This window comes from Neofelis nebulosa, chromosome 11 (assembly GCF_028018385.1).
Source record: "Neofelis nebulosa isolate mNeoNeb1 chromosome 11, mNeoNeb1.pri, whole genome shotgun sequence".
Lineage (NCBI taxonomy): Eukaryota > Metazoa > Chordata > Mammalia > Carnivora > Felidae > Neofelis > Neofelis nebulosa.
This window is the reverse complement of record NC_080792.1, coordinates 36,630,468-36,649,594: the sequence shown is the minus strand read 5'-3', so window position 1 is coordinate 36,649,594 and position 19,127 is coordinate 36,630,468. Positions and strand designations below refer to the sequence as shown.

The following is a 19,127-nucleotide window of genomic DNA, read 5'->3' as shown; positions in this document are numbered from 1 at the left end:
AGGAATCAATCAATAAAACTAAAAGGCAACCTATGGACTAGAGGAGGATATTTGCAAATGACACCAGATAAAGGATCAATATCCAAAATATGTAAATAACTTGTATAACTCAATACTCAAAAACAAATAATCCAATCATGGGCAGAAGACATGAATAGAGATTTCGCTAAAGACAACAGACAAATGGGCAACAGACACATGAAAAGATGCTCATTATTACTTATCATCAGGGAAATGCAAATCAAAACTACAATCAGGTATCACCTTATACCTGTCAGAATGGCTAAAATCAACAACAAAGAAAGGTGTGGGTGAAGCTGTGGATAAAAAAGATCCCTCTTCACTGTTTGTGGGAATGCAATCTGGTACAGACAGTATGGAAAACAGTATGTTCCTTAAAAAATTAAAAATTGAACTACCCTGCAATCCAGTAATTGCACTACTGGGCATTTACCCAAAGAATACAAAAATGCTAATCCAAAGAGATACATGCACCTCCACGTTTACTGAAGCATTATTTACGACAGCCAAGACACGGAAGCAGCCCAAGTGATTGTCCATCCATTGATGAATGGATAGAGATGACATGATATACACGTGTATATATATGTATATATATATATTTATATATATGTGTGTATATATATATATGTATATGTATGTATTTACATACATATATATATACACATATAAAACACCTAATGGAATATTCAGCCATAAAAAATTAAACGCTGCCATTTGCAACAACATGGATAGAAGAAAATAAGTTTGTCAGAGACAGACAAATGCTCTATGATTTCACCCATATGTGGAATTTAAGAAACAAGCAAAAGGGAAAAATAAGAGAGGCAAACCAACAGACTGTTAACTATAGAGAAATAACTTATGGTTGCCAGGTGGGAGGTGGATAGGGGAATGGGGGAAATTGGCATGGGGATTAAAGAGTACACTTATCATGATGAACATAAGTAAATAAATTAATTAAATAAAATGATAAAAAAAGAATTATAAAAAAAGTAGAGAAGTTTAGGATGGAGAAATATAGATTATACAGATGAACCTTGAGTAACACAGAGGTTAGGTGTCAGGATGCTGACCCCACCCCCACGAAGTTGAAAATCTGTGTATAACTTTTGACTCTAAAAACTTAACTACTAATAGCCTACTATGGGAAACCTTACTGATAACATAAAGTCAATTAACACATATTTTGTATGTTATATACTGTATTCTTAAAATAAACTAGAAAAAAGAAAATGTTAAGAAAATCATAAGAAAGAGAAAATACATTTCAACTACTGTACTATAGAAAATCCAGGTGTAAATGAACCACACAGTTCAAATCTGTGTTGTTCAAAGGTCAGCTGTAATTGATCTTGTTGCATCTCATGCAGATCATTTTTCACACTGTCTGTATAATCATCTGTTATCAAATGTAACATTTGCCTACTCCAGGTTCCACTGAGTAGGAAAACATTTTGTCATCATAAAAAAAATTTTTTTCCCTCAGTTGATTGTTTAGCATTTCATTTCCTGACTTCAGCATTAATTCTCTACAGGTTCTACTTTTCTCTTGTCCATTTTGTGAAACTGTGGTGTTTAACAAGATGTCTACTTTAATGACACTGTTTCCAGTCAGTTGAAGCAAAGTCCAGATATTTCAGCAGGTTTTTTGTGTATAGGGGAGTGATGTGAGCTTTCCCTTTTCTTTGTCCTCTTATTATCAATTATCAAAAAACTCTTCCATTTTGCACATATTCTTCTCTAGAATATATGCATTTGGAATACGGTCCCTTTAAATTGTATGGCCAACCCTTTAGACAGCGCCTACTTTGAAGTCACTTTACTGCAGCCCTACTCTGTTCTACCAGTTGTTACTGTTGCACTTTCAGATTGGGGCAGGTTTTAATTTTTCTGTCATTCCAACTAGCCTCTTTTGCTGGCATCCTTTCTGGGTCTGCCTTTGCTTGCCACAGAATCTTCTAGCAATGAGCAACTGGCACTGGAACAGTGCTGGGATTTGTTGTTGTTTTCTGTTTTTACTCATAGTTATTTTGCACTTTTGGCATTCTCTATCTTTAAATAATGTTGGGTTTGGAACTGGATAGAATTGCCATAGTTATGGACAACATTTCACACAACATTTAGGGAGCAGATTTAGGTATGGTACTTTGCTTACTTCACACCCACCACGGATGTCAGCCAGCTTGTTTTTTTTAAAATCCTCTTAATATGTTTTAAAACAAAAGCCAAATGTGAAAGAATAAAAATATAATTGATATTTGACTTGTGATTAACCGAAATTATGAAGTTGTGGTTAAATTTACAAAGAGCATTACACTGTTGATGGGAGACGAGCTTCACTATAAATTTAATTACCAGAGTAGTTTAATTCCTTAGGTAGGTTTTGCCTTGTGTTACCAGATGTGTCAGACATTTGAAATGCTTAATAACAGATAGAATATACTAAATGTAGAAATTAAACTTGAAATGTTGACAGTTACTTAATTATTTAGGACTTTAAATTGAACTGACAGCTTAAGGGAAATTTAGCTGGCCTGACTTGAATAGATTAATCGAAAGAAAGTAACTTTTTAAATGAGGAGATAGGATATGGTTGTGCTTGATGATTAGATCTCTCCTTGCCCAATCCTACAACTTCATTTCTAAAGCTCACCGTTTCTCCCAAACATATGATAGTGTTTCACGTCTCACTGCGCATTTACCGTAGACACTGGGGAACCCCAGGGAGAACAAGACAAAGTTCCTAGACTCGTGGACTTCTATTAAAGAAGAGACCAGCAAATGAAAAAAGCAACCAAGTAAGCAGTTCCAAGTAGTGACAAAGCCACAAGGATTAAAAATATATATATAAAAGATAAGGGAAGACAATGATAGAGAAAGGCGTTACTAGAATTACATTCAGGGAAGGCCTCTCTGAGGTACTGATATTTGATGCGATTTGAATGAAGTGAGGGAAAGACATTTAGAAGAAGATAAGGGGTGGGGGGCCGTGGAAGGCAGGAGGGAGAAGGGGAGGGTCTAGAAGAGGCCTTGAAGCAGGAACAAGCTTGGTGAGTTTAAGGTACACACAAGGAGGCCACTGCGGCTGAAAGAGTAAAAATAAGGTCAGAAAGAGGAGAATAGCTCAAAAACAGACTTGTGGGTCACAGTACAGAATTTGAATTTTATTAAAACTGCGATGGGAAGGCATCAAAGCATAACATTTGGCCTGCTTCGGCTTTTTCCTCCTTGGTTATCTGGCCAGCTTCAATTTGTCTTTCAAAATCTAGCAACATCTCCTGTAGGCCATATTTCTTAACTCCCCAGGTAAGGTCAATCACCTCCTGCTGTGTGCTACTTCTGAGCAATAATAGATTACTACTGGCCGCCTCTCACATTTCTAGGGGTACCTAGGCTGTTGATTTTTACCTAGGTTGTGTTTTGCTTCCCCTCCCCCACCCCCACCACATCTTTGTAATCCTTGAGTCTAACACAGTGGCGGGTGCTAAGTAAAGGTTCCATAAAGGAAAAACTAACCCTTTCAGTGGCACAAGCCTCGACTCCTTCCAACCACTTGGGGTGCGGTACCCGGAGGCGCATGGGAGTTGTTGCCCTGGAAGGCTGCACGCACAGTTCCCCAGCTCTCTGCTACCAGAGGAAGGGCTTGCGTTTCAAGGATACTTCCTTGGCCAAGAATGCCTCTCCGGAAACCCAACGGCCCCTCAGTCAGGTGCCCGCTGTCTCCCTTTTGCACGCCTTTGCTCGTCCTTCCCGGGCCCTGGGTTGGGGAGTGGGAGGGAGTGGAACCTTCAAGCTTCCCAGCTCTGCGTCTTCACACTACCGGCAAACGCTCCGTTGGCCTAGTCACGCACCGGGACCCCTCTCCTCCTTAACAACGGAAGTTACAGCAGCGGTGCCCGCTGGCACACAGGGTTCGCGTCGCGCCGCCCCTCCTTGATTCTAGTGTACATCCTCTGGTCCCGCAGTCGCCCCCCACGGAACCCAGCCCGCTCACCTAGAATGCGGGTGATGCCCAGGGTCAGCTTCTCCAGGTGCGGCTTGCTGCAGCCTGGGGGCGGCGTCTCCTCCATGACTCGCGTCCCGGCTCCGCGCGCTGCGGGGGCAGCTGCGGGGACGCGGCGGGCGAGCGGGGTGGGCGGGACGGCTGGACGCCGCCCCAGAAGCTCGGCCGTCCAGTTCACGGCACGCCGGGAGTTGTAGTGCTCGGCGCCTGAGAGCGCGGCGAGGCGGAGATGGGGGGCCCCGGCTGCTCTGGGAGTAGTGGTTCCGTGCGGCGCTCGTACCCGTGGCCCCGGCGGTCGCGCCACACCACGCCGCCTGGACAGAGCGACTCCTCCGCCCGGGCCCTTCCGCCCCGCCGGGGCCGGTCGCGCAAGCGGGGGCGGGCCTCTGTGCCGTGCGGCCAATCCGGCCTGGGCCTGGAGGCTGGGGCGGGGCGGCCCCGGCGCGACGCCCCGAGTGGCGGTTGTTTCAAGATGGCGGACGTGGCGGGCCCCTCCCGCCCCGGCGCGGCGGCGTTCTGGAGCCGGGACTGTATCCTTTGCCCGCCTGGCAGGGGGCGCCGGCGCCCTCCACCACGCGGCGAGAGGTCGCGTGGGACTGAGTGGAGGGGCGACGCTCGATGCTATCTCTGGGGGCGGGGCCGTCCTTTCCGGCCGTCGTGTAGGTGCCGGGCTTTCCCCTGACTTGGGTGTTAGGTAGCTGGGAGCCAGATTCTGTCTCCAGGCTGGAGACTCAGCACTGAGGTTTTCCAGCCCTCCTTGGCGGTGAGCTTTGGAGAGATGGCCTAGAATCTTGGTCCAGCCAGGGGCTGGGAGGGTCCCTCTGACCGTGGTGACCTCGGGCGGGCTGAATCTCTGCGGAGGAGGGGTAGGGTGTGGGCTGGACAGGGAGCCTTTTTGTCTTGGTTTAGGACTGTCCTTGGTCTGCGTTGTTAGGAGCAAGTCAGGACCTTGTCGGACTTCGAAGGCCTGTCAGTGATGATTTACTTTCTTGCTGGGATTTTCGGAGAGGTTGGGGCTGGACGTGGTCTGGTGGTACTGGTTACGGAATAAAAAGCGTTGCAAGTCTTTGCTGCTGGAAGTAGTGTTGATTTTCATGTGGACTGTGGGTCCCCACTGGCAGGATTGAAGTTTTTGAGTTGTTTTGGGGTGGAGAAGCTGTGGAGCTTTACCGCTGTGGTGGTGTTTCCAATTAAGTAACTGATGAGACGTGTGACAGACTGATTCTTTCTTGGGTTTGGATAGACGGTGCCCGCCTGATCTTTGGTCCTAGTAAGTTACATCACGTTAGAGAAGTGTTACATGAAGAGAGGGCAGTCCGTGTACTGAGTGCCTGCAGAGGCAAGTCTTTTTGTCTGTTTGCTAGGATTGATGATAGAGCATTGTTTGAAGCATTGCTGTTAACTTTGGCAGAATCATTTTCTGCACGTCCTACTTAGCTCCCTGTGAAACTTACAAAATTATCAGTTTTACTGATTGAGTTATAGAACTAGGATTACAGTGTCATGTGTAGAGAGGGATATTTTTGCATTCCTTGTTCAGTGTTTAATACTTTGTAAACATAATTACCACTTGTCTCTGATAGGTGGGTGACAAGTAAAATCATGCACGTATACTGTGGATGAAAACACACTAGTGCACTGTGCAAATTAAATATATATATTTTTTCTTATCAGGAAGGATGCAAAGAGAATATGTGCATTGGGAACTGGGCTGAATTAGGAAGTCAGGAAATTGGGATGAGTCTTTTCTCATGAAACACTATGCCTGCAATGGATACTTGAAGGTTAGCAGCTTCTAAGGTGCTTTTTTTAGTGTAGTCATTTCCATAACCACTTACGTGGTTTCAGTGGTTATTCCTTAACTTTCTCTATGACCAAGGGACTTGTTCTCATCGGTATAAGTGGTGTGTGTGTGTGGGGGGGGGCAGTGTATTGCTGTGCCACTAATTAAGTTAATAGGTAAATAAACAAACTGTATTCTTGGTCTAAGCAGCCCTGTATGCTCACTTAGTCATATAGTTATTCCTTATTTCACATAGAAGTCCTATATTCTCTCTTTTCTCTCTTTTCACCCTTACTCTGAAAATTAATGTAAAATACTTATCTTCTCATGGAAAGTGAGTAGTAGAAATCAAATGGGGAAGATAGTGGTGATTAAATTTGATAGAAATTCCATAATTTGAAATGAATTGCAAGGTTACTAGTGTTACCTATTTCCCTCACCTATTTCATAAAATGCCCAGTTATCATCCAGCTTCAGATGTTTTCATTTTAAATCTCCATAGGACACAAAAGCAATGTCAAATATAAATTTGCTACTGAATCTTTGCTAAAAAGTATAAGGATAGTTATGAATCATTTGGTTTAATCATGTGTCTTTGGATCTTTATTACACTAATGACTTCCTGGACCACCTCATAGGCTTTATATAGAAGTTTCAATAGAAAAAAAAACAAAAAGAATGTATGTATAATCTGGTATTCTTTTCACACTGTTAAAAGAAAGATTTTCAATGCTTTGCCTAAACAATTAGAGAAATGTGACTAGGAAATTTCCTGGTCCTAGATGTTTCTGTCATGTGAGGACAGATCATCTGTGACTGAACATCACCTTTTTTTTTTTTTTTTTTTTACTGTTTCATGAGTTCTGCATCTCCTGCACAGTATGATTCAGCAGTAATGTTTGGCACAAGGTATGTCTTTATACCTACTGTGTAAACAGTGAGTATCCCATGTTGTCATTTTATGGGTTAAATCTACAAGTAAAATATGCCCCTTCAGCCATAAACTGTTTTTCTTCAGTATAGTTCCTGGTAATGTCAAAAGAAATTAATGTTTCTGCAGTATCTAAATTTGATTGGGTAATACACTCCAATGTTTTATCATTAACTGTATTTTTTTTTTTTTAACGTTTATTTATTTTTGAGACAGAGAGAGACAGAGCATGAACGGGGGAGGGGCAGAGAGAGAGAGGGAGACACAGAATCTGAAACAGACTCCAGGCTCTGAGCTGTCAGCACAGAGCCCGATGCGGGGCTTGAACTCACGGACAGTGAGATCATGACCTGAGCTGAAGTCGGACGCTTAACCGACTGAGCCACCCAGGCGCCCCTCATTAACTGTATTTTTAACTTGATATTAACAAATATGAACTGTAAGGGACTTGGTCAAAACATTGCAGTAGCTATAATCTCTGCCATTGAATATTCAATTACAGATAGAGACTTTATGTTGATGTTAAGAGAATATACTAGCCAGGAAAGTCATTTGGGTCAATGATAATTACATACATATACGTGTGTTGCTGGTAAGTGAAACTAAAAAAGGTTAGATTAGGCTGTGCAATACCAAGTTTATTTTCTTCAGCTTTTGTTGATCTGAGATAGATATGCTCCTTCCTCTGTACTTTTGGTTTCTAATTACTGCTTTAATTCTGGGGATTTGGAGTTTGGTACTAGCCTTAAGGATGCTTTATAATTTGCTGTACTTGTCTTAGTAAAGAACTTCCAAAGAAGCCGAAGTAGAAATGAGGTGGCACATAGAACCCAGTAAGAGGTCCAGTAGACATTTGGTATATACTGTGTCTCTTTGACTTTTCCTGTGAAATATGTTTGTATATTTTTCAGACTTTGTATTTGAAGAAAGTAAGTTATTTGGGTTCTTGAATGAAGATAGATTACCAATGATTACAAAGGATAGGTTGGATGGAGGCAATTTCAAATATTTTTATGTTTATTTTTTTAAAACCCATGTTAAGGTTAATTTAGCATTTTTATATTTGAAAAGATATTTAGCATGAATGTGGCTAATGGGTTTTGCCTGCATATTTTGACATTTTCCTCTACCCTTCAAGGTAATTCTGGCTGGTCTAAGAATTAAAATGACATGAGATAGATTAAGAGGAGAAAATCAAATTTAATTACGTATATATGGGGAATCTATATATCTGTGTGAAGTTCCAAAGACAAGCGAAATGAGGTATATATGTCATCCCAAACTAAGGGGAAGGGAATAGGGGTCTGGGACTTTAAAGGCAAGGAAAGCAATTCACAGGAAGGTGAAAAGGGATAAATGTTTGGTAAACAAATGTTTCCTGGGCCATATAGAAACAATGGGACATAGAAAGGAATTTAACAAACAGACTTTGCTAAATTCCTTCCTATCTACCACTCCTAGTTTATGTTATACATAGTTATTTATGGTGATTCTCTTTTCTGGGAGCAGGTCCTACATCTAAATTCTTTTAGGCAATTAGTGGCAGGGACAAGAATTCTTTGTGAGTCTTTTGGGCCTTGATTGTTTTCTGGTCAAAATAATCCACATGCCAAAGTGGACATTTGGGGTGATCAGTTCTGAATTCCTACAGGATAAAGGGAGAAAGACAACACGGAAAAGTTGTTAGTGCTTCATGGAATTAAATATCACTTTAATTCTTTCATAGACAGTTGACTACGAGCTGGGCATTTGACATTAGGGGATATAACATTGAACAAAACCAGGGGAAAAATCCTTCTCCACTTGGTGCTTATGTTTTTGTGAGATGAGATGAGGTCATGAATAAGTAAAACATGTTGTATGCCCAATGATTATAGGTGACATATAAAGAAAAGGCAGGAAAAGGGTAGCTATCATGGGCGTCTTTTGTCTGATTTTATGCCAGTACCACATTGTTTTGATTACTATAGCTTTGTAATGTAGTTTGAAATCATAAAGCATGATGTCCGTAGCTTCGTTTTTCTTAAGATTGGTTTGGCTGTTTAGGGCCTTTTGTGGTTCCATAGAAATTTTAGGCTTGTTTGTTTTATTCCTATGAAAAATCACATTGGAATTTTGATAGAGATTGCACTGAATCTGTAGATTGCTTTGGTATAGACATTTTTAACAATATTAATTATTACACTTTATAAGCATGGAATAAGTTTCTGTTTGTGTCTTCAATTTCTTTGATGTCTTACAGTTTTCAGTGTATAGGTCTTTCACCTGCTTGTTTAAATTTTAAATTCTTAGGTATTGTATTCTTTTTGGATGCAGTTGTAAATGGGATTGTTTTCTTCTTTTTCTGTTTCTATTCATGTAGAGAAACATGACAGATTTTTGTATACTGATTTTGCATCTTGCAACTTTGTCGAATTCATTTATTCTTATGGTTTTATTTGTAGTCTTTAGGGTTTTCTATATGTAATATGTCATCTGCAAATAAAGCTTATGAAAGATCTCTACAGTTTGCTTTTCCTAAAGAGGAAACAAAGTTATTAGCTCAGAGTAAGGATGTGGGAGGTGGCATCAGGTTTGAGAGAAGATACTTGATGAGCTTCCAAATCGTGATGCAGCTGAGTTGGGTCCTCAGTGGCTGGTCTGTTCCAGCTGTGAGCAGTCTTCTTCATGAATGTTCTAGGGAAGTCTAGTGTGTTTCCCAGGATTCAGTTATGTTAGTCTTTCCATAGGTTGTCTTTGGAGAATATTCTGCAAATTCATCATTACTGTATCTTCTAATTGAAGATGTTGCCAAATGGAGCTTGTCCTGAATCATCTTGAATATTTTTCCCTTGGGTACCTTCCCATGTGGGTATCTCTAACAGCAGATTATTTATTGAGAACCTACTATGTGCACTAGTCCCAAGGGATATAAAAAACGACTTGGTTTTTGCTGTTGAAGAGGCTGCATAATTTCATTTTGTAAGGCTTTTTTTAGATTGGGTGTCAGTGAATTTGTAAATTTTCTCTCTGCTCTCCTGTTAGCTGCTGTCAGTTTCCTTAGCCTAGTGGGGTCTGATTTTGTTTGTTTACTTGTCTTCTGTGCCCCTTAACATTTTCTGAGCTCCATACCTGATGTCTGAGAGGATTTGAAGTGTAGAGGAACTAGTTATCAGCGCAAATCTTGAATCTGTGGCAGTATTTGTGTGCTGCTGCAGAGAGCTGTTGGAAATCACCTGGCGGCTCACATAGTAGCACCCCCTTTGTATTCCTAAATTCCTATGGAGATTCTGAGCACTTAACAATCAGCCTCCTTGAAAAGATTCCATAGCTAGGAGTGACCCTGAAGTGATGTATATTGACTTTTTTTAACATGTTGTTAAATCTACTATTTTACTCCAGCCTTTGCCTGGAAGGAAATTTTTAATAATTGATTTGTCTAGAAATCTCGGAGAAGAAAGCATTTTATGAAAGAACAGAAAACAGGAATTTTGTAGGTCATTTGGAAAAAATTGTTTACACACTTACTTCCCGGAAGTGTAATCGAAGGTTATCAAATTGTGGACTTATCTGGATTTAGATATAGTTCTGAATAAGATTTTGTTTCTTAAAGAAAGCTTTCTTATTATATTGGTTCTATAACACTATTATGATCTTAGCCTTTCTAAATTTTTCCTTTTGAAATTCAAAATAGTTCTTTTTGTCTTCAATTTCTTCCACTTGTTAAATCACAGGGCTTCTGGGACATTTCATGAATGCACTGCAGAAGAATAAAACCTTTTTGTGTTTGCGTGATGGACTTGCCCTCAAACAGTGTTTGTTCTTCAGTGCTAAAGCTCATTTTGAAATTATTTATTCATGCCTAAAATAACTTGTCCGTTCTCCAATCATAAACAAACTGGTGCATTTAACTTCTTGCTTACAAAAGGAAAGGTAATGAAAGGAACTTCACAGCAGAATTTATTATTCCAAGATATCTCACTTGGAAATAAGCATGGGTGAAAGTTTTATGGAAGAAGACCTCCCAAAAATTTCACAAAACATATAGTGGGACTATGTAAAGATGAACTTTAAAAGATTAAGTTTACTACATTTTATTTCAGTTGCATTGCTTTCTAATTTTGTTTTTAAAAGCTAGTTATAAATTCCCAGGTCAAAAGAAATTAGAAATTATAACAGAAGTACAGAACAGAGGCAGCATTTGGATATTGGATGATCTTTTTTAGTATTTTCCTTCATGTCCTTCTTCACAGTTTCTGATGAAGAGCAATCAGTAGTGTATGTTCCAGGTATGGTTTTCTGTATTAATTTCGTAAGCTTCCTTTGCTTCTTAAGTGTTAGGAGAAAATAAAACAGTAGGACCATTTTGCCGATATAACTAGATGGAGAACAATTCATTGGAAAGTAATTAAAAAAAAAACCACAACTTGGTTTGACCTTACTAAGGTTTGAAATACTGCCTTATTTTATGGGCTGGTCAGGCAAGTAAGCTTTAGATGAACTTGTAGAACATTTCATTTCATCTCTTAAAGAGCAAGAAATTCTTACTTTTTTATATTGCAAATAATAGACTAAATTTTGTAGTTCAAAGCAAAATGTGAAAACTTCTTGATACAGGGTTTATGTGATAGACTCCTTAAAGCTTACCGGTTATTACTAAATGAGTGTTAAACTGAACCACTGAAGATACTCTGACTATGTTAAAAATCAGATTTTTAATTTCCCCTACATTAAGGTATATATTGACTGTATCTTAAGATTTATAAGTTTTAGGGGCGCCTGGGTGGCGCAGTCGGTTAAGCGTCCGACTTCAGCCAGGTCACGATCTCGCGGTCCGTGAGTTCGAGCCCCGTGTGGGGCTCTGGGCTGATGGCTCGGAGCCTGGAGCCTGTTTCCGATTCTGTGTCTCCCTCTCTCTCTGCCCCTCCCCCATTCATGCTCTGTCTCTGTCCCAAAAATAAATAAAAAACGTTGAAAAAAAATATTTAAAAAAGATTTATAAGTTTTAATGTGACTTATGAATTTCCACATCACCTTTTAAAAATATTTAAGTTGAACCTTAAATGTATTCCAAACATAATCTTTTCATGATTCATTATTTATTAAGAGGTTTAAAATGAAGTTTATAAAGTAGAATTTTCCCTGTGGGGTCCCGTAAGGAGGGATATTGGAGAAGTGCTTACTGGGGGGGCGAGTTTAAGAGAATAAGGTATAATTTTAGTGTCTTGTTTGATGGAAATCCTTAGGAATTTCTACGGAAGGAAATGCCAGATCAAGACACAAGTTGAGTCCAAAAGCTGATGTCAAACTTAAGACTTCCAAGGTTACTGCTGCTTCAGTCTCCATGGAGTCTTTAAAAGGTGCAGGAGACTCGGTAGATGAACAGGTCAGTAATTTCCCTTTTTTTCCCTTCCTCTTCAGTCTTTATAAATGCTGACCAATATCTGATAGATAAGGGTAGAAGAGTCCTTGAAAGAACGTTAGATAATCTACAAGCAATCTTAAAAGGTACAGAGGATTCTGGGATACTTTACATGGTATGAATATAAAGTATGTAGATTACTCAAAGGTTTTGATCTAAAATGTCTAGGTTTGCCTTCAGGCTTAGTTAAGTAAAATTTATTATCTTGGTATGTCTCAAAAGACCTACATCCTGATATATGTGAAGTTAGTAAATCAAATTGACAATGAATTTTTCTTTTATTAAGTGTCCTTTATATTTTTGTTCATGTGAATTTGTTAGGTGATGGTGGATAAACCTCTATATATAAGAAAGAAATTGTGTTAAAAGAAAATTTCCCCTACATTATTATTATTTCCTTTACTTTAAAAATATCATAAAGACTCTTGACAGCCCCGTCATTGATTCCTCCTTCATCGTTGCCTTTGTAATAGTATCTGTACATTCCTTTGCTGTAGACTCTTACCTGATAGGTTTATTTTATTTTACTTTTTGTTACATTTTGTCTCCCCAGCCAGAGGGTAAGTCAGGGTTTGGCAATGTATCACCTATAGGCCTAATTTCCTTGCTGCCTATTTTGTGAGTAAAGGTGTATTGGAATACATGCACACTTACTCTTTTAGTATTATTGCTCCTTTTGTATTATAATGGTAGAGTTGCTACCATAGTGTCTGCCCACAAAGCCAAAATATTTACTATCGAACCCCTTTAGAGAAGGGGTTCCCAGTTCAGTTCTTGAGTACATTTCCAATATCTGGTTTGTTGCCAATCGTTATGTTTAGAAATCTATAGGATTTACCTGGGATGAGCCCAAAAGCCCTACTTGTGTTACTTGTATCCTCATTGTACCCACTCTACACTGAGATGTGAATAGTAGTTGAATTTGCAAGTTCTTATTAAAAGTTGAAAGTGTTTTTTTCATGTGATGATTTGTGCATTTTATACTAAACAATTGCCTGCTTTTGGATTAAGTCCGTATTTTGGGAGGGCTTATTAACTATAATTCTTTTTTGGGCTATTTCACTGGCTTTGGGAATTATAGTATACATCTTTAGCTTAGCACAGCCTATTTTTTTTTTGATGTTTATTTATTTATGTTGTGTGTGCACACGTGTAAGTGGGGGAGGGCAGAGAGAGAGGGGAAGAGAATCCCAAGCAAGCTCCATACTGTCGGCATGGAGCCCTGTGCAGGGCTCCATCTCTTGAACTGTGAGATCATGACCTGACCCAAAATCAAGAGTCAGACACTTAACCCACTGAGCCACCCAGGTGCCCCTATCACAGCCTATTTTAAGTTATAGTTTCCACTTCACCTAGAATTTTGAGGACCTTTCAGCAGTCTATGTCCTGACTTTTGTGATATTGTCATACATTTTACTTCTATAGGTAAAACCCCCCAATACATTGTTATTTCTTTTGCTTAAATAGTCAGCGGTCTTTTTTTTTTTTTTTTCATATTGGTATATAATTTACATACCATAAAATTTACCCTTTCAAAATGTATAATTCATTGGGTTTTTGGGTGTTTTGTTGTTGTTGTTGTTGTTTTGTTTCATTTTTGTATATTTACAGAGTTGTGGATCCATCACCTCAGTCTAATTCTGGAACATTTTCATCATCCCAGAAAGAAACTCCATTATGTATTAGCAGTCACTTCCCATTCTCTATTCATCTTAGCCCCTAGCAACCACTAATCTACTTTAGTCTCTATAGATTTGTCTATTCTGGGCATTTCATGTAAATGGAATCCTATAATATGTGACCTTTTGTGGCTGGCTACATTCACTTAGCATAATGATTTCAAGGTTTATCTATGCTGTATCATGTATTATTACTTCATTACTTTTTATGGCTGAATATATATTTTGTTTATCCATTCACCAGTTGAAGGACTTTTGGGCTGTTAGGCTTTTTGGCTGTATGAATAACATTACTATGAACATTCACATACAAGGTTTTGTGTGGATATATGTTTTCACTTCTCTTGGGTATTTACCTAGAAGTAAAATTGCTGGGTCAAATTGTAATTCTATGTTTAACCTTTGCATGAACTGCCAAAGTGGCTATACCATTTTACATTCTACCAATGATGTTTGGGGATTACAGTCTCTTCACATTCTTGCCAACATTTTATAGCTATTCTTTTTATTACAACCCTCCTAGTGAGTATGAAGTGGTATCTCATTGTGGTTTTGATTTGTATTTCCCTAATGACTAATAATAATCATTTCTTTATGCTTCTTGGCCATTTGTGTATGTTCTTTAGAGAGATGTCCATTCAGAAACTTTTCATTTGGGTTGTCATCTTACTGAGGAAGTTAAAAGAGTTCTTTATAAATTCCATCTTCAAGTCCCTATTTGTACATCTATGAACAACAAATAGTTTCTCCCATTTTGTGCATTCTTTCACTTTCTTATTGGTGACCTTTGAAGTATGAAAGTTTTAATTTTGAAGTCCAGTTTATCATTTGTTTTCATTTGTTGCCTGTGCTTTCCTGTCATATCTAAAAAATCAATACCTAATCCAAGTTCTCAAGGATTTACAACAATATTTTCTTCTAAGAGTTTTATTATTTGAGATGCTACATTTAGTCTTTGATCCCTTTTGATTTAATTTTTGTATATAGTGACCCACATTCATTCTGTTGCATATGGATATCCAGTTGTCCCAGCATCATTTGTTGAAAAGATTATTCTTTTCCCTCTGATCATCCTGGCACCCTTGTGAAAATCTCCTACCATGTAAATGTAAGTGTTTATTTGTGGACTCTCAATTCTATTCCATTGCTTTACATTTCTATTTTTCTGCCAATACAAGCTAATTACTGTTTGGAATTATGTATTGGAATCAGGAAATGTAAGTCCTCTGAGTTCTTCTTTTTTAAGACTTTAGCTATTCTGGGCCCTTGAATTTCTGTAGGGATCATAGAATCAATTTGGCAATTCCTGCACTAAGGTCAGCCTGAATTTTGATAGCAATTGCAATGAATCTTTAGATAAATTTGGAGAGTACTCTCAACTTAATATCAAGTCTTCTAGTACTTGAATATGGTATGTGAGATACCTTTTCATTTATTTAGTTCTTCAGTGTCTTTCAGCAATGTTTTACAGTTTTAAAGTGTACATATCTTTTGTTAAATTGTTAAATTTATTTGTAAAGATCCCTTTTGTTAAATTTATTTCTAAAGATTAAGTGTTTAATACTTTTTGATGCTATTTTTTGGGGGGAGTTGGGGAGAGCGGTGGGAAGGGCAGAGGGAGAGGGAGAATCTTAAACCAGCTCCACACCCAGCACAGGAGCCTGACACGGGGCTCAGTCTTACAAACCGTGAGTTCACGACCTGAGCTGAAATCAAGAGTCAGGCGTTCAACTGACTGAGCCACTCAGGTGCCCCTTGATTCTATTATTAATGGAATTATTTTCTTAATTTCATTTTTGGATTATTTGTCGCTAGTGTATGGAAATAGAATTGATTTTGTCTCTTGGTTTTGTATCCTACAACCTTTCTAAATTCACTTACTAGTTTCGATTTAATAGTTTTTAAGGTGAATTTCTTACAGTTTTTTATATGTGTGATTATGCCATCTGTGAACAGAGATAGTTTGACATCTCCCTTTCCAGTTTGGATTTCTTTTATTTCAATTGTGTTTCACTTTCGTTTTTACTGGTTATAGAATTTGAGTTGACAGTTTTTTTCTTTCAGTACTTTAATAATATTATTGCATATATTTACTCGTTTGCACTGTTTTTGAGGGGGAAGTCTGCCGTCACCCTTGCTTCTGTTCTTCTGCATTTAATATGTGTGAGTTTAAACTCTGGCTACTTTTAAGATTTTTGTTTTCTCCCTGGTTTCAAGCAATTTGATTATAGTATACCTTGACTAATTTTCTAAATATGTCTTTTGGTTGTGGTTTGTTGGGCCTTTTCGATTTGACAATTTATAGTTTTCATAAAATTGGGAAAATTTTCAGCCATTACATATTAAGATATTACTGTGTCTCCCCCGCCGCCCCCCCCCCCCCCCCCCGCCTTATGAGGACTCCAGTAGGCCACTTAAGCTTACCCCACAGCTTTCTGCTCATTTTTTCCTTCAGTTTGTTGTTGCTATTGTTCTGTGTTTATCTATGGATAGTTTATATTGCTTTGTCTTCAAATTCATTAATCAACTTCTGAAATGTCTAATCTACCACTTATCTCATTCAGTGTATTTTTTATATAAGCCCATGTTTTTATCTCTAGAAATTCAATCTGAGTCTTTTGTTTTTCTTTATATATTTCATGTCTACTTAACAGGCTTGGTCTTCTAGTTGCTTGAGCATATGGAATATAGTAACTTTTAAAGTTCTTGTTTATAGTTCTGTCATCTGAGTCCTTTATGGGGAGATTTCAACTGAGTCCATTTTCGAATTATGTATTGTATTTTTCTGCCTCATTACCTGCCTGCTTGTTTTTTATTGGATACCACCAAACAAAGTGAAGCATACCTTTTTTTGAGTTTTGAATATTATGTGTTTCTATAAATAATCTTGAGCTGTTTTTCTGGGACTGAGTTAAGTTATTTAGAAGTAGTTTGATCTTTCTGAAGCTTGGGTTTAAGATTTTAAAGATGACACCAGAGCAGCTTTTAATATAGGGCTAATTTTGCCTACTGTAGACAGTACCTTTCTGAGTATTCTTGCTTTTGCCCCTTGAATTATAAGGTTTTCCACTCTGGCTGGTGGGAGCATGAGCTATTCCTGGCACTGTATTAGCTGCAAAAATTATTCTCACATTGAGTTGTTCTTTCCCTGGATTTTGGTGGGTCCCCTCATAAACGTATGCTGATCAGTACTCAGTGGTTGATGTGCAGGGACCCCTCTGCAGATCCCTGGAGCTCACTTTCTGTGCAGCTCTGTCTTCTCCAGTACTCGGGCCTGCAAACGCTAGACACCTTGGCCTTCGTGGATGCCTAGCTCTGTCTTCTCAACTTGGGGAGATTGCTGGGCTTCGTTTGGGTTTCCCACGTTGCACATTGGAAACTCCAGAGGCAGTTGAATTAAGATAATGGTATGCCTCATCTTATTTGGTTCCCCTCTTTCAGCGATCACTTTCCTGTGCTGCCTGCTAGCCAGTATTTGAGAACTGCTTTTTGATATATTTGGTCAGATTTTTTGGTTGTTTTAGGCATTGGAATAAGTTGGTTCCTGTTACTCCTTTTTCCCTGGAAGGTGGAATGTAAGTGTATGGGATGTATTTTGTTTCAAAACTAGAAATGATGTGTGTGTGTGTATGCATTTTTTTTTTTTTTCCCTCATAACTAGGAAGATGTGTGCATTTTTCCTTGGAGAACATGACGGCTTGTGGCTTTTCTATATGTGTTCTCGTGATCTTTGGTGTCCAAAAGCTAGGCCCTTAATTCATTAACAGTTTCAAAATGGTAATGGTGTCAGTTCGAGTCTTCTGGGAAGTAGGTGCTATGATGAAAGTAGAAATGGCAGAGATTCAGTGGAGGAAAAGCTGACATAGAATAGAGAGTAAAGCGAACAGGGATACACAAGGAGAGCCTTAGGATTTTACTCGACATCTGGCATCAGTGAGAGAACAAAGAAAGAAGAAAAATTGACTAGGAAAAACCTCAGACTTCGTAATGCTTTGCAGTGTGAGGCAGTGTCTGTCAGGCTAATGGGGAACCTCAGAGCACATGTTGTTCTTTAAGGATGGCCTGGCAGGCAGAAATGGTTCAGTTCTAGCATCTCTGCCATTCCCAGTCATTGGCATTGGCGTGAACACCACAGTGGATCTGAAGGCGTGGCAGGAGTTAGGTGAGGCACTTGGCCAACTATACTGTTTGCAGCAGGTTCTTTCTCTCTTTGAGAAGCCACATTGTTTTACTCTTCACAGTAAAATCCACTACTCATCGGGAATTATTACGTGTATCGTGTTAAGGTCAGTTCATTTTTCCATACCGACAGTCTATTGGTCTGCACCCGTGAGTGAGAAGACCATTCTTCTCCCCACTGCATTTCAGTGATGCCATTGTAAACCACGCGGCTGTAGAGGTATGTCCTTCCCTTATTGTCATCTTCTTTGGTAATACCTATTCTGGACTTTGTGTTTATCATTCTTTTCTTTTCTTTTCTTTTCTTTTTAAAGTTTACTTATTTATTTTTGAGAGAGAGAGTGAGATTGAGCGGGGGGGGGGGGGGGGGGGGCAGAGAGACAGGGAGAGAATCCCAACCTGGTTCCCCTGAGGTAAAATCAAGAGTTGGACATTTAACTGACTGACCCAGGTGCCCCATCATTCTTTTGTTTTTCTATGTCAGGAGTTGACAAACTTTTTCTGTAAAGGGCCAGATGGTAAATATTCAGCCTCTGTGAGCCATGTGGTCTCTGTCTCACTTACTCAACTCTGCCACTGTAGTGTGAAGAGAGTCAATGTGTAAATTAGTGTACATGGCTATGTTCTAATAAACCCTTATTTACAAAAATAGGCAGTGAACCAGATTTGGCTTGCAGCTGTAGTTTACCAACCCTTGTCCTATATAGTCTAATACATAATTGTTTTTTAAACAACGTTCAGTGTTCTATGTATTTGGAACTTTATATAAATGAGCTAATACTATGTTGCATCATTTGCTTTTTTTGCTTAATATTAATGTTCATGAAATTTACTTATGTTATATATAATTCTGTCATTTATTTTCACTGATATTTCAATCAGAGTTTAGTCAGTTATTCTAACTGAGCATGTTTAATATAAAGACCCGCTGAATTGGTGCTGGAAAATTGCAAAGGCAAACCGACCTCATCAAGATTTCATGTAGGCAGTAACCGCAAGAAACAGTTCCCATCTCTAGGGCTAGGAAAACAGCCAGAGCAAGTTGCAGTTATTAACACCTAGAAGCTTGACGGAGGGGCCCGTGAGAGCTGGAACCTGGACTGAGGGGGAACCAGCCTCAGAGGCAC

General features: G+C 39.0%; 2 protein-coding genes across 20 annotated transcripts in view; one reads left to right on the top strand and one right to left on the bottom strand.

Moving 5' to 3' along the window:
* The window catches only part of TPGS2 (tubulin polyglutamylase complex subunit 2), a 65,634-nt gene extending 61,487 nt beyond the window's left edge, over positions 1-4,147 (bottom strand). For 5 of the 6 annotated variants that reach the window (XM_058692304.1, XM_058692305.1, XM_058692307.1 and 2 more), the window contains exon 1: positions 4,019-4,143. In XM_058692304.1, the coding sequence (XP_058548287.1) occupies positions 4,019-4,094 (76 nt within the window). In that variant the 5' untranslated portion in view covers positions 4,095-4,143. Of the gene's footprint in view, positions 1-4,018 lie in introns of all 6 variants that reach the window. The other variant, XM_058692306.1, reaches the window with a different exon arrangement.
* Positions 4,148-4,256: 109 nt separating this feature from the next.
* KIAA1328 (KIAA1328 ortholog) overlaps positions 4,257-19,127 on the top strand; it is a 365,569-nt gene continuing 350,698 nt past the window's right edge. For 5 of the 14 annotated variants that reach the window (XR_009250976.1, XM_058692244.1, XM_058692242.1 and 2 more), the window contains exons 1-3: positions 4,257-4,557; positions 10,974-11,009; positions 11,967-12,106. Coding sequence is in view for 13 of the 14 variants with exons in the window: in XM_058692244.1 (XP_058548227.1) it covers positions 4,257-4,557; positions 10,974-11,009; positions 11,967-12,106 (477 nt within the window). In the remaining variant the exon portion in view is untranslated. Of the gene's footprint in view, positions 4,558-4,594; positions 4,687-4,764; positions 4,791-4,871; positions 5,812-6,269; positions 6,720-7,522; positions 7,598-10,973; positions 11,010-11,966; positions 12,107-19,127 lie in introns of those variants that run through there. The other 9 variants (XM_058692253.1, XM_058692245.1, XM_058692247.1 and 6 more) reach the window with 9 other exon arrangements.